A 15,369-nucleotide genomic window follows, 5' to 3' on the forward strand; every position below is an offset into this window, starting at 1 on the left:
TAGGGACCATTTACATGGTTACTAGAAGTTATGTAAAAACAACAGCGGTCAGCCCTGTACTATGCTAAACACAGCTGGGATCAGTTAGAACGGTTCCCTCATCTTTACCAGTTTACTTGGCACATACCGGTTCCAGTAGGGTATCCAGCCTTGCCACCAGCCCCAGCACCAGCAGCACCTATAACATGGAGAATATTTCTTCTTAATGAAAAGATCCTATCTATGTGAGGCTTTCTAAATTGTGTCCAATTGGCTTTTTTTAAGCAGCACATTTTTAAATCGTAACTACTAATTACAGGTATTGTAATTTACAAAATTCTGTTTTTTTTTTAATGATATATATATCATTATTTTTTTTATTTCCTTCTCTCCCAAACAGCATGTTGCAGAGCTGTCTCATATGGTGACACCATTCATTATCCTTTAGAAGCTGCTTCAAACTGCTGCTCAGCTACACTACATTACGCCTCTTTCATACGTCCGTGTCTCCGGTATGTGTTTGGTCCGTTTCTTCACGTACCGGAGACACAGGCACACATAGACCTATTAAAATCAATGGGTCTGCGCTCACGTGCACGTTCTGCCATGGACTGTGTGTACGTGTGGAGCATACGTGTGCCCCACACGTAGAAATGTCCATTTTTCTCCGGCATCACGGGTGTCACACGGCCCGCATACGGACCACGCGGAGGTGTTCCGTGTGACATGCACTGGAGAAAACACACGTGTCTGGGAAAAAAATAACAAATCTTTACTCACCTTCTCCAGCACTGCTGTCTTTGCTGCAGCTGTTACTTGCTTCCGACTGCTGCTCATTATGCTCATTGCATATTCACTTCACTGCGGCCGGAAGCAGCAGCAGCGTGGAGTTGGCAGGACCGGAGACCGTAGATCAGCACCACGGAGAGCAACGCCAGGGACAGGTGAGCATAAAGTTCCCGTTCTCCATGTGTTATCACGGATAACACACGGAGAACACACGTGTGCCATAAACATGGCTCACAGAGGGCAAAACGCACCTTTGACACGTCCGTGAAAAATGTGCGTGATTTTCACGGACGTGTGAAAGAGGCCTTAAACAGTCTGGGTAGGGGACTTTACCTGTCTGAGTCTTTCCACTCCCAATCCCCAATAATCAGACAGAGACTGTCTCATTAATAGACTGACTGCATTGTAGAAATGGAACAGAGCAGTAATTCAAAGCAGCTTATAAAGGAGTGTGAACTGGGCAAATGAAACAGCACTGCAGCAAAGCATTTGGGAAAGATGAAAGCAAAATCTTAACTTTGTAATGCATGGAGGATAGTTAAATAAAAAATGTTTAGTTTGGTAAAAGTTTAGGGAATCTGGCAGCTGGTTTTTCTACCGCATCTGAGACGTAGATGTAGAGACTCCGATTCCACTAGTGTATAACATAGTAGGCTGAGTGTTTCTATTATATTTTAAATACAATATATGATTTATCTGCTACAGATCGAGCAGTTGTTTAAAAGCCGAGCTCTGTCTAAGTCACCCCAAACCCCTGATTGCTTTCTGTGTACACTCTGCATAGGCAGCATGCTGCCAATCAGTGGTGGGGCAGAGCTATACTGAGCTTAAAATGTGAGGTACTACTTGAGAACCAGTTTACCAGTTCTCTCATGATAATCTCCAGCTGATAAAACAGTGACTTTAATAAAACTACTCTAAGAAGCCCTCTAAGTGATACACTGGTGGAATCAAGATCTCTGTATCTACATTATGCTACTCGCAGAGGCAAAAGCTGAAGATAGGCTACATTTAAAGCATAACTGTTGTTTTAATTTTTATTTCAATAATCAATAGTACACATGAAAATAAGCAACTTTGTAATATTTCTAATCAGACATTGATCCGTCATTATCAAAATTCTCAATTCTGAGGTAAAATCTGTATTCAGTGAAGACTTTTCCATTATTGAGATAGGAGGTGGCAGCTGTTACTGATGAGATACTATGGAGATAGACTCTAATTTTACTGACACATTTTAAGACCTGCTCCTTTCCAACCAAGCCACATCAATTTCTCAGTCACGCCTGTTATCAAATGTCTTAAAACATGCCTTATCAACTGCCTGAGATGGGTTAGAAAGCCGCCGCCCCACCACTGTGCGGAGCCGCCGCCCCACCTACACCCCACCTACTGTCTCCTCCCCACAATCCTATAGAATGTAAGCCCGCAAGGGCTCTTCCCTCTGTACTAGTCTGTCTATTGTAACTTGTGTATGTATTCTGTATGTAACCCCTTCTCATGTACAGCACCATGGAATTAATGGTGCTCCATAAATAAATAATAATAATAATAATAATAATCCGGCTGTGAGCAGGTGGTTGGACACGATGACCCTGTAGGTCCCTTCCATCTCTACCATACTACGATTCTATGACTCTGTCACCAGGGTTATGATTCTCAACCTAGGGAAAGCTGAAAATAGGGACCTTACTCCACAGCTGTCACTTATTTGGCTACTTGCTGTAGTTTTAATCATGTAATTGTTTTATCTGCTAGTCTTCTCAATGATGAGCTTTGTCTAACTTCGACTGCACCACTGATTGACAGCTTTCTGCCTTTACTGTGCAATGTAAGTGGTAGTGTTGCCGCCATGCTTATTAAGCCTACTGAGTTTTATACTGTTTTATGTGTATTATGTCGTGTGTTTTATAAGTACTGTGCTGCTGTGGGGGGCTGCTGTGGGGGGGATACAGTTCCCCGATGTAGCAGAGGTGAGACTGTCTAGTGGACAGCACCACTTAGCGCTGAGGCCTGATAAACTCAATTGTAAGTGTATTGTGCTGTATTAACTATGTATGTGGTAGAATGTATTAGGCAGATAAGCTTTGGGGTAGAACATAGGCTGTTCTAGAAGTAGCAGAGTGGAGAATGTTTGTGTAGGATATAGTGTAAGGTAAAGTATAGGAATATTATGTAGATAGACTTTATTAGTAATAGATATAGCAGTATCAGATACTTCATAGTTACAAAAGGAGCTGGGAGCAAAGGTGGGAGTAGGGACAGATGGCCAGAGGGTTGGTTGTAGAGAAAGGCCTGGAAGGCAGGAGTTCTGCGGTAAAGTTCCTGGAGTGAGGATGTGACCTTGTATCTTGGGTCTGTTGGTAAACCCGTAAGTATACTCCAAAGGTTTCACCTCAGGACGGGCTTTGAAACGTTGAGGGACTAGATGGATAATTAGAGAGAGAGTTCCTTGGGATGGGCCTAGGGAAATTGAGGGACTAGAAGCCGTCCAAGATAGTGAGAGGACCTCGGGTAGTTGCGGAGAGAAGAACATGGGGGAAGCGGAGGCATAGGCCCGGCAGCTGGACGACTTGGTCCCAGTCAGTGGGATAGACAACATGGAGTATCCCGGGAAACAGCGGCAGCAGAACCGGATAAGTATGGCCATATCTGTAGTGAAAGTGGAAGAGCTAATAAACCGTTTACAGTTATTTTGGCCAGAATTCTTTAGTGTCCTGTGTCTATTTACTACATCTACGATGGCGACTGGCTCCGGGGTGGTGAATATTGCCCTGAAGAGTACAGTAGGTATCACACACCCCGCCCGAAGTGGTCTACAAGCACTGTCTCTCTCTGGTGAATTAGTGCGGAGCCCTCACAGCCCGGCGTCCGCACCTTCCTTCACATAGACAGAAGATGAGAATAGAAGAAGCTAATCCCTGAGATGGCTAAAAGAGCTGCAGCAGATAAAAGTACACCATGAAACCCAGTAACTGTTCCACTACTGAAATTAGGTGCTAGGTCCCTGCCATATACTGTGCTCAGATGGGGCAGTAAAAACATGCTGACAGATCCTATTTAATAAATCTACATCAGAATTCTGGCTCAGTTTTAACCAAAATTCTGGCCTATTTTGATCAGTAAAACAACTCATGATATCAAATACTTTACTATATGAGAAATAATATCTCTTACATAAGGTTATATGATTATAGCTTTTAGTAAAATGTGTAGCTTCACTGTTATTTTCACTCATTTTCCTGGAATGTGACCAATAAATGTTTATGAACGATAATACCCCGGAGATTTATGTATGATGATCCTTCCAAAGCTACATAATGTGTTATGTACATACAAGCAGCGCTGGTATTTCCCCCCTAAGAGTCAAACTTTTGAGCCCCTGTATCAGACCTCTCGGCTTGCTGTGAGGAGAATGGTGTAGATTAGGAGGCTATTAACGTCAGCCACACTCATTACATGTCACAGCGAGTTATAAATTATCCTTGTATTGGCCAGATCTCTCTCTTTTTTTTTTTTTAACATAGTTTTGATGTTGCTGCATAGAAACAGATTTCATGGAATACTCGACAAGCCAGAAACTATACTGGAGTAATAACATTGGATAGTTTATTTATTTCTGCTCTCCTAGGGTCCGCAGCCCGGGCCTGCTCAATGTTACCTCCATTTTGCTTCTTCATTCGTTGACAGTAAACTTTCCAAATGGTTTTAGAGACATTTTCAATCTCATATTAGACTACGCAATGCTCAAATATTGAATCAACGTACCGCCGTAACCTCCGGGAACTCCTGATGTGTAAGGAAGCCCGTATCCACCTGCAAAGGGAAGAAGAATGTGGATTTAAAGAGAAAAGATTATGGAATCAATTTAAATAAAATAATGAAATGTTCTCTGAAAGAGAATGCACATTTTTGTATCCATTTATGCTACTTTTTTGGCATGGACTGAGCCCTGAAAAGGCACAAATTGCAAAAAAAAAATCCCTAAAAGCCGTCTATTTTTTATTTTTTCATATCATTACCCTAAGATTAAAAAAAAAATGTACCTGGTGTACAAACAGTGGACATGGCCAACAACCTTTACCCCAGCCCATATCTGTACTTGCTCTTTGGAGGTGTAAATGTAGCGCCCCTGAAGCCATCAGGGAGCTACAAGGTACTGCATCCCCACCAGGATGCAGAGCCTACCCCCTAGGGACCCAGAAGACCAGTGCCCATAACACACAAACACTCCGGGAAATCCCAGTTTTCCACAATATTCCCCCATAGAATAGTAGACAGCTAGTGTCGAACCAATGGATGGCCGCCTAGAGGTGGAGCCAGTCCAGTCCACTAGTTGACCAGGTGGGACGGGCAGACAATGGACAGTAGTTAGTGGAAGTCAGAGTTTGACTGTGGGCGTGAGCAGACGCACTGACTAGTAGTGAACAGTAACCTGGTGCCCAGGAGGTTAGTTTCTGGTGGAGTACGTTGGAGTACTCCTGGAACTATGCACCAACGAGGTACAGGACCTTAGGTCAGGCAGAAGCTCCAGGCAGGCCTGATAACACCTGCCAGTGAGGGCACCATCAAGGACCTCACTGACCTTGAAGTCCAGGACTCATTGGTAAAGGGAGAACAGGGGACAGGACCAGAGACTACAACCCCACAGGGTTCACGCTACCGTCATACAAACTGCAGTGGAAGACCACCAGACGGGGTCCCCCAGCTGCTCTACGCCACGGGGACCCACCAACCAGAGAGAGGTGCAGGGGAAGAAGGCATCAGATTACTAAACTGGCACTGGGACTGGGACTTCTCCATTGTGATCCAGTTCTTACATCTACGAAAGTTTTTGTATTTTGTATACTCTTAGTTAACCGCATTTTTTCAATTGTATCTATATAATCTTTATTTTTCCTTTGGTTGTCTATAATGGAGGCACAAACTTTCTTCTTGTATTGTTTATATAGTATGTCAGCAGAATGGATATCCTTAATGGCAGGTGCAGTGAATGGCAAGTAACTGACAAAGCATTATCATAAACGACTAAGGTTGTGTGCGCACGGTGTGTGTTTTTGATGCAGATTTGGGGCAGATTGTGGCACAAATCTGCATGACTATCTTTATGCCACCAAAGTCAATGAAAATTCTGTAGTCCTGTGTACACGTTACTTATCTTTTCTTTGCAGATTTGGTGCAGAAAATAATCTGTAGCATGTCAATTGTTGCGTTTTTTCCTGTGTTTTTTTAGCCCTTCCACCCATTGACTTCAGTAAGAAAAACGGAGGGCACAAAAACACACCAAAAACGCACGTGTTTTTTGGTGCGTTTTTCTGTCAGAAGGTGCAGATTTGATGCAGAACATTTCTGCACCAAATCTGCAACATGTGCACAAAGCCTTAAAAGGAATCTATCATCAGGTTTTTGTCACCTACTCTGAGAGCAGAGAGACAGAGACCCTAATTCCAGTGATGTGTCATTTAATGGATTGCTTAGTGCAGTTTTGATAAAATCACTGATTGATCAGCAGTAGATTATCATTAGAGGACTACATGTGCCTGCTGCCAGGTAGTCCAGCATATTCATGAGCTCTGTATAACTGCTAGATCTGTAGCAGAGAAAACATTGATTTAATCAAAATGAGAGCAAACAGCTCAGTAAGTGACACATTGCTGAAATCAAGGTCTCTGTCTCTACATTGTGCTGCTCTCAGATGGGGGGTAGCAAAAACCTGGTGACAGATTTCTTTAAGCCTCTGGAAAATTAGTATATTCCTACAGGGACCAGGGAGATACAATTGATATCCATTTGTGTATTACGAGCAGCCTTGCTATCATCTGACTTTTGTCGACCTCTAGCAGTACATAAGAGTTGAAATTCTCAAATGATGAGATAACTCTGCTCTTCTGCCCAAGTGTATACAGCAAAGCTATCATGAAAGCTCCATTGAACAGTCAATATTGACTTATTATGTAGCTCTAGTGACTATTGCAAAAAAGAAGTTGTAAACAGGAAAATGTAAAATAATGTATCACTTTCTAATGATTCATTTCCATTAGGACAAAATAAGTCTATAATTGAGGGTTCGCTCACATCTGCATATAAAAAAAAATCGCTCTGATTCTCATCCAGAAAAGTGGGACGAGTGTCCTGCATATGTCATTCTGTATGTTATGTGAGTGCTTTGTGTGTGTGAATTTATTTTTTTCTCACCTAACATCCATATGACAACTCATGAGAGGATATCCTAAATACAAAATAACATGCAAATACATACCTGGTAGTTTCGGCGCTTTAATAGGATATCCTAAGGGTACACCAGGCTGCTGTCCACCAAAACCACCAAAGCCTAAAATATATAATACAAATAATGTTCAAGTAAATTGTATGTAAAAAAACCCCAGAATTAGTCAACAGCAAAAAATGTAAAATAAATAATCCTAAAATAATAATAAATCCTGTCTATCTAAATGTCACAAGTTTCTGGATGACGCTCAGGCGACCACTAATTAAGGGAATAATGTCAATGTTAAGACTTCAATTTAGAAAAAAACAGATGATACTGTATTCTTGATTTAAAGAAGTGAAAAAAATATATATATATTAATGTGTTTTAATCATCAATATGATAAATGTTGCTGATTTTGAATTTTAATTTATTGTTTTGACATATAACAGACGTTTAATTTGGCTTTACATTGGGATAATGAATCCAAGTGTCGCCAGAAAAACAACATTTTTCTTTCAGAATGACGAGGGTTTGGTTTCCGTTTGCTGTTCCCTTTTGTGATACCATGAAGCCCAGAACATCTTTCTGCACTTTGAGGGCTCCTGCTCTTCTCTAGACCATTATCTTAACTGGCTTGCGAGTGACGACAGGGTGCGGTAAAGGAAAGGACAACATCCACTTGACACTTGCTTCCTCAATCAAAAATGTTAACTAATGCAAATATTTTTGGAACATTGGCAGATGTCTAGAACTATCTGTTGGCTGGTTGCCTAAGCGTGACTTTGTATATAATAAAACTATTTAGTTTTCAGTTTGAGTGGTAGGGATCGTTGTAGAATATCTCAATGTTCTTACATACCAGTGCTGACTTATAATTTCTTTTTCTTGCGTGGATAATAAAATATAAGTATTCAGCTTGACTTCATGGTCTTTGAATATGTGATGGGGTTTTGGGACAAAACTGGCCCCAAGTGGCATAAAAATAATCAAAAGAAGCAATACGCACCTCCACTGATCGCAATCTACCCAGTTCCTACGATCACCAGGTCCCTGCCTATTACTGACTAAGCTGGGTCACCACTGCTGCCAATTATTGATTACATGGCTATTTGCTGGCATTTTCAGGACAAAACCAGAGATAACGTAGACAGCTTGGCAACTGGATTAGCAGGAGATTGGTGCAGTTGAATACTGTAATGGATTTTTTGGGGGGTAAATTAGGCATGTGATATAATTTTGCTGTTCTACACTCGATTAAAGTTTTGGCTTGACAGGTGACATGTATGTAAAACAAACCTTATAAATGAAATACCCGAGTATGGAACTGTAGTGTCCACCTCCAAAATATGCTTACCTGGCATTCCACCTAAAGCACCACCAGCACCTAAAATTACATGTGAGTGTTAATACATGACTGGTAATAGACTAAAATAATTTGTTCTTAGAAATAATAAAGTACCGTAAGTTATAAAGTTATTTGCTTGTAAAGGCTGTAACTATGAGGGCTGGTGTGGCAAGTGTCCTAAGTGCTAGGTATTGGGTAGAAGGTGCCATTAAACCAACAATCATGCACCACCCTATCTCAGGGTGTGCCCAAAGCACATAGCACTATGTATCTGTTTTGTCCTAAGTGTTCTTCCTCTCAAGATTCTAAGGTTTCAGGGATTCCCTCAAAATCCCTAACAAAGAGCTGGCTAGTAAAGATGAGTGAACCTGGCAGCAAATGAATCGAACCTCCACGTGTACGAATCTTGCCCAAGGAGGTTCGAACACACTAATTGGCAATTTGAGTCTCCGCCCACATACAGCTAGCCATAAGCAGTTCACTGCCAGGGAAGGGTGGGCAGGATTTTTAAAATTTTTGTTTGGGGTTGCACACTACATGTGATCACGCTGTTGTTACCCCCAGTGCGAGCCGTTCATACACTGCAAGCAGCTCACACTGGGCTGAGCACCAAGCGCACCTGAGCACAGCATTGCTTGTGCGAATTAAGTGTTGCATGTAAAGCATTCAAACTCCAAACCCGAGCCCTGTTTTTTCAAGTTGGTGTTCAGTTCAAAAACCGAACCTCAGGTTTGCTCATCTCTACTGGCTAGGCAACACCATAAGTGTGGACATTGTCTCTCAGATAATAGCGTTTACCTTCATAGATATGAACTGTTGTAGAACCAGTCTATAGCTATTAATATTAAATGAGTACAGTAAGTATTTTGTGGGAGTATGTGGTGTAGTTGGGTACCAAGGAAATACACATCTGAGTAGGAAAGTAAATCTGACCTTGAGGTTTCTGTTTGACTCCACTTCCAGTGGCCACTCCAGGGAGAACACCAACTCCTGGGTATCGTACACCTGGAAAATAAATAAGGAAATTATCAAATAGGGAAGATGGATCTTCACAAAACGTAATTTTCTGCTGGGTTAGTTACATTATGTCCCAGAACTTAACATTCTCTATGGTCTGTGTTTATTGCCAGCTGGTATCTGGTTTTGTCTGGAAACTGGAACTATCATTGAAGATTACTTTGAGGATTGTAAAACACATTTCTAACCCTTACCTGATCCGGGCAGTACTCCGCCTGGGAACGCCCCAGGAATGCCAGCACCTGTTAAGTTGATGACAGAATATGATTATAATAAGCACCTCAAGGTGTCCTAATAGAGACCTGCATTTCACAAATGTGTGATCACCAGGCTGAGGTTGGTGATAACGTCATTGATCCCGAGAACAGGCGGCATGAAGTCTCCAGTATTTTCCTTAGGAAACATGTGCAACCACTACTCCTACATATATGTTGTTTATGGGACACTCTTTAAAGTGGACCTCTCACCAGTAATACGTTTTTGCTCCTGTTTTATTCCCGCTGCCCCCTTGAGTACTCCAGTCTTAGTTTTATTACTTTGTCATACAGTTACAGGGACATGGGTCTTTTTGTTTCTCGTGAATTCTTAGGACCTTTACTGAGCATGTGTGGATTCCAGGATTCTCTGGTGGTGTGTTTTTAAGCTGCCTTGCATAGTTATCTTGATAGCAACTCAACACTTGCCAAAGACTATAAAAATTAGAATTGGATACATTCCGGAACATTATAATAGATTTAATAGATAATAGAAAAAAAAAAAAACTGTAATACTCAAGGGAGCATTGGGAATAAAATAACAAAATAATCTGTCCACTTTTGACCTGGTGACAGGTCCTCTTTAAGGCCCGAGTCAAACTTGTGAGTGACTCACGTGTAATATGCGCGGGTCTCACATTGCATCACCCGACACGGCCTGCTGCTCTCGAGGCAGGAGCATCTCAGCTGCATAGAAATACATGCAGCTACCGACCCGCTCCTGTCCGGAGAGTGTGGCCATACCGGGTGATGCAAAGCGAGACTCGCGAGTAATAAACGTCAGTCACTCGCAAGTGTGACTCCGGCCTAAAGTAAATATTTCACTACCCCCTCGCTTACTCACAGAGGTCCTTTAAGCTTTGGTACTCCTGATTATATCACCCAAGTGTGATTTATTTATTTTTCTGTCAGAAAGATTTATGGAGGTTTTGTTACTTACAAACAAGTGGTTTTGTAAGGTAAAAGAGTCCCATGGATGGACAATCATTGATCTGATAATTTAGTTGTGACTTCATCAGACACATTTGCATTATACGTTAGATACGTTTCCTTTCAAAGACATCTCTAGTTCATGAACTCATAAATATGATTTTGCAGGGTAGCACATGTTTTAGAAAAAAAGACTTAAAGAACTTTACATGATTAGGAATGGGATCTAATTTAAAATAATTGTATACCAGAAAGATGCACCAATAGTAAACCATAAAACGGTGGCGAAACCTTTATGTGTGAACATCGGGTTCTGCACAGTAAGAGAATGTGAACATGTGGCTGATTTGTCACAGTTATGTATACGGTTTGTTTCAGATTTTTGCATTGTGGACTTCCTGAGTTATTCCTCCTGGACATGTATGATCTCTTTCATAACCAGATGTCACTAGTACAAACATCAGGAAGATGTTTCTGAGACCTCATTTTGACATTTCTTGTAGATAAAGAAAATGGACGGCTTTTCATTAGTGTCTTGGATGAGGTTTACATTACTGTTTAGTCAGTGTGTCAGCTTTACCATTAGTGATTCTCTTATATGACGAAAATAATTTGCTTCTCCTAAACATTATATTGTTCAAATCGAACAGCACATAGACAGCACATGGATGAAATGTGTGATTTTCACAGACCCATATATTTATGTGAGTGACTTTGATCAAGAGCGGGTTGTTCTAGAAAATGAAGTATTTGTCCCCAAAAATTATTGTACTTACACAAATTTTGTTACACACATTTATTTCCTTTGTGTATATTGAAAAAACGCCAAAATACCCCCAGAAAAAAAATGGAAATTGGACAAAATTTCACACAAATCTCCAAAAAATTGTCTGGTCAAAATTGTTGTCACCTTTCCAAAATTGTGGGTGAACAACTTTGTTTCAAGCATGTGATGCTCATTCAACTTTACCTGTGGCAAGTAACAGGTATGGGCAATATGAAAATCTCACCTGAAACCAAACAAAAAGGACAGAAGTTGACTCAAGATTTGTATTGTGTGTCTGAGGACTTGAGAATCAAAATTGTTGAAAAATATCAACAATCTCAAGGTTACAAGTCCATCTGCAGAGATCTTGGTGTTCCTTTGTCCATGGTGCGTAACATAATCAGGAAGTTTACAACCCACGGTTCTGTAGCTATTCTCTCTGGACGTGTGCGGCAGAGAAAAATTGATGAAATAGTAGTGGATAAGCAGCCCCAATCAAGTTCCAAAGAAATTCAAGCTGTCTTACAAGCTCAGGCTGCATCAATTTCAGTGCAAACTATCCATCAACATTTGATTGAAATGAAACACTATGCCAGGAGACCCAGGAGGACCCCACTACTGACACAGAGACATAAAAAAGCTAGACTGCAGTTTGACAAAATATAGCCAAAATTCTTCTGTGAAAGTGTCTTTTGGACAGATGAGACCAAGATGGAGCGTTTTGTAAAATGCATCATTCTACTGTTTACTTAAAACAGAATGAAGCCTACAAAGAAAAGTATACAGCACCTACAATCAAATTATATATTAGAGGTTCAAAAATGTTTTGGGGTTGTTTTGCTGCCTCTGGCACTGGGTAACTTGACTGTGTGCAAGACATCATGAATTCTGAAGATTACAAAAGGATTTTGGGTCGCAATGTAGTGCTCAGTGTCAACAAGCTGGGTTTGTGTCATAGGTCAAGGGTTTTCCTGCAGGACAAAGTCCCAAAAATAGTTCAGGAAGCCCCAAAATTGGAGGGAAACAAAGCGCTGGAGAGTTCTTAAGTGACAGCAATGAGTCTGGATCTGTATACCTTTGAAAACCTGTGGAGAGATCTTAAAATTGCTGTTGGGAGAAGGCGCCTTCAAATATGAGACCTGAAGCAGATTGCAAAAGAAGAGTCCAAAATTCCAGTTGAGAGGTATAAGAAGCTTGTTGATGGTTATAAGAAGCGATTTATTGATGCGCATTTCACAATACACCATAGTCGTTGATCTCCACCCATTCAGTCCTACCTGGAAGTTTTCCTGGTTTTCCTCCAGCTCCTGGTTGAACTCCTGTTTGAGGTACTACAGCTCCTGAAAATAAGACAAATTGAGGGCTTATTTGGGGGGATTTTTTTAGGATTTATCTCCACAATCACAATCATATCTGCAATAACAAGTAGCATAAAACTGACCTGTGGCCATGATATTTGTGTAAAGTATAAATATCAGGATTTACTACATATTAAAGGGTTTTTTCCCTTTCAGCAGTTTGAACACATTGATTTACACAACCTGCATTACAAATAATAAAATCAGCTGGAATTTACTTTCCCATGTTCAGTACTATGTTTCCGTCACTTCTGACTGGTTGCAGGGGTCATGTCAACAACACTGCAGCCAATCACTGTGCTCAGCAGCTGTTCTGTGCAACAGCATAAGCCACTGGACCCAGTGATTGGCTGCAGGGCTGTAAAAATGATGTAACCGCTGCAGCTGGTAAACAATCACTGGAGCAGTGGAGATATAGGCATTCAGAATGTTGAAAGGGGAAAGCCCTTTGAACACTATATAGAAAAGGTATATAAAATTACCTGTGGTTACACCAGGAACAACACCAGCACCTAAATAGAAACGTTTAAAAACTTTAAATGCAAATGTACATACAAAAATGGCTGTTTCTACATTTTATAAGTATTTATATATATTTTTATCACATTAATCTGCAGAACATGTGAATAAAATAAACTTTATAATGTGTAGCTGCATCCTTACATTATCTGCAGGCTTTGTGTAAATTTTCAGAAACTTCCCCTATTACTATGATAAAACAGTAACTAAATGGGGAGGAGGGGGATGCAGCTGCAGTTCTTAATAGAACAACATGATAGAGAAATGAGAAAGGAAGCAGCAAAGGGAGACAACTGCTTGTTTAGAGCACACATCACTCTATTAAGAGTCTCTATTAAGAACAAGAATAAGGACAAAATGTGCATTTACTGCAACCAGCATAGAGACAGAAAACAACCCAAAACATGAAAGGTGCCTACAACACTTCTGGATTCAATATATGTAATATGCATGAGTTTTTCTACCAAACGTAAACTTCATATAGTGAACCCTCCTCCATGGGGCATGATTTGGACACATTTCACCTTAGGCCTCCTCGTCTTTAGATCATTATCTCTGGTATGAATGTCTGCTCTGCAGGTTTTATTATTATGTAATCTCCAGCACAAGCCATAAGTCTTGACAGCGCAGTGAATACAAATATGTCCCAGGAGACTTCCTGAAAAGTGAGTAAGGCCAACTTTTGCTTTTCCGCCCCTGGAAAGAATTGCTTCCCTCCAGCCACACACATGTTGCTGAGAAAGCAGGATTCACAGTAATGTGCGCACACATAATAGCAAACTTCCGCTCCCATGTGTGTTATTGGCAGACTAGATAGAGAACACCAGTCGCAAGCAGAAAAGTCCCGAGGAGCCCTTACCTGGTACTACTCCACCGGGATATGCACCGGGTACTCCCCCTGTGGAAATAGATAGAAATTGTAAAGTTAATGTAATGTATTTTATACATTTATGTATTTCTAATGCTCATGTTTGAATAAGCAACATAAAAATAACGTGAGTTAATCAGTGTCCACCATATATCATTTATTGGGCACATAACCTATATGAGTCGGAAAGGAAACTCAGAACAAATATATCTGGCCCATAGCTATCCACAGAGGTGTAACTGGAAGTTCCTGACACCCAATGTAAAATTTAAAAAAAATGCTTCCCATCTTTTTTATTGGTGGAGAATGCGGGCATTTACCAGGTGGCAGAGGAACTGTTTGATCCCCTCACCAAGATCCATGTGCTCCTGCTACCTCTGTACCCTTATTGCAGGCAGGGGAACCAACCAGTGCCTCCTGAGCTTGCAGGCCCCAGATGATGGGTGGTGGCTGTGTGCTCAGACGAGTGCCAAGTCGTCACAGGGGCATTACTACTTGTTAGGGACCAATTAATCGTATGAACATATACCTTACCATCACATAAAAATAAACACCAGACAATGATTGAAAATATCAAAAGGATAAAAATCAAAGTCGAATATCAAGATTTTCTATGTATGCAATAGCATTATCATTTACATAGCAATAGCATTATGATTGTTAGGGGCCATTATTACTTTTTAAAGGGCACGGAAGACAATTTTATTTGTTATGTATCACTTGGAAAGTTATTACTTATTCAGGGGATGCCTGGTGCATTATTAATTTATAAGGAGGGCACTCAGGGCAGTACTATACTATAAAGGAACACTTGGGTCATTATTACATTACGAGAGGACATTGAGGCACACAGAAAATGATAACCTCCAATTGGTCTCTTAGCGTGCTACTATGATTTATATGCATATAATGTGCAACCATTTTTCAGATCTGAATATGAATTGCTACTGAACATCCCTAGATTTTGTTTTCTAATGCATTCATTTATTTTTCTAAAAAAAATCTGTCCTAATAACTGTCCACAACACCGAAGTGTGGTGAGAGGGGTGATCGCCTCTCATTGCCAGGGACTCCCCAGCAGCAGAGGGGGGAAGCCACACCGTGAGATGAGGTGATCCCCCCAGGCCAGGGAGCTGAGCAGCCCCGATACCTTCCAGCCAAGCCAAGGCAATACTCTCAAAGGTACTACACTTTATCTTAGCCAAAAGGCCGAGAAGCGATCCTACTGAACGTCCCAAGAAAGATGTTCACAAACACTAATCTTCGGGACATGGAATTTGGGATTATTTTAACATTTAAAACTCAGATCACAATACATGAAATAACGTCATGG

At 40.9% G+C, this 15,369-nt stretch overlaps 1 protein-coding gene across 7 annotated transcripts in view; it reads right to left on the bottom strand.

The window, feature by feature from the left end:
• ELN (elastin) overlaps positions 1-15,369 on the bottom strand; it is a 139,797-nt gene that overhangs the window by 62,013 nt on the left and 62,415 nt on the right. For all 7 annotated transcript variants that reach the window (XM_075335381.1, XM_075335380.1, XM_075335375.1 and 4 more), the window contains exons 12-20: positions 14,028-14,066; positions 13,132-13,161; positions 12,569-12,631; positions 9,536-9,583; positions 9,258-9,329; positions 8,334-8,363; positions 7,028-7,099; positions 4,537-4,584; positions 128-178 (exon numbers count right to left, since the gene is read on the bottom strand). In XM_075335381.1, coding sequence (XP_075191496.1) covers positions 128-178; positions 4,537-4,584; positions 7,028-7,099; positions 8,334-8,363; positions 9,258-9,329; positions 9,536-9,583; positions 12,569-12,631; positions 13,132-13,161; positions 14,028-14,066 — 453 coding nt within the window. The remainder of the gene's footprint in view (positions 1-127; positions 179-4,536; positions 4,585-7,027; positions 7,100-8,333; positions 8,364-9,257; positions 9,330-9,535; positions 9,584-12,568; positions 12,632-13,131; positions 13,162-14,027; positions 14,067-15,369) is intronic.

This window comes from Anomaloglossus baeobatrachus, chromosome 2 (genome assembly GCF_048569485.1).
Source record: "Anomaloglossus baeobatrachus isolate aAnoBae1 chromosome 2, aAnoBae1.hap1, whole genome shotgun sequence".
NCBI classification, from domain to species: domain Eukaryota; kingdom Metazoa; phylum Chordata; class Amphibia; order Anura; family Aromobatidae; genus Anomaloglossus; species Anomaloglossus baeobatrachus.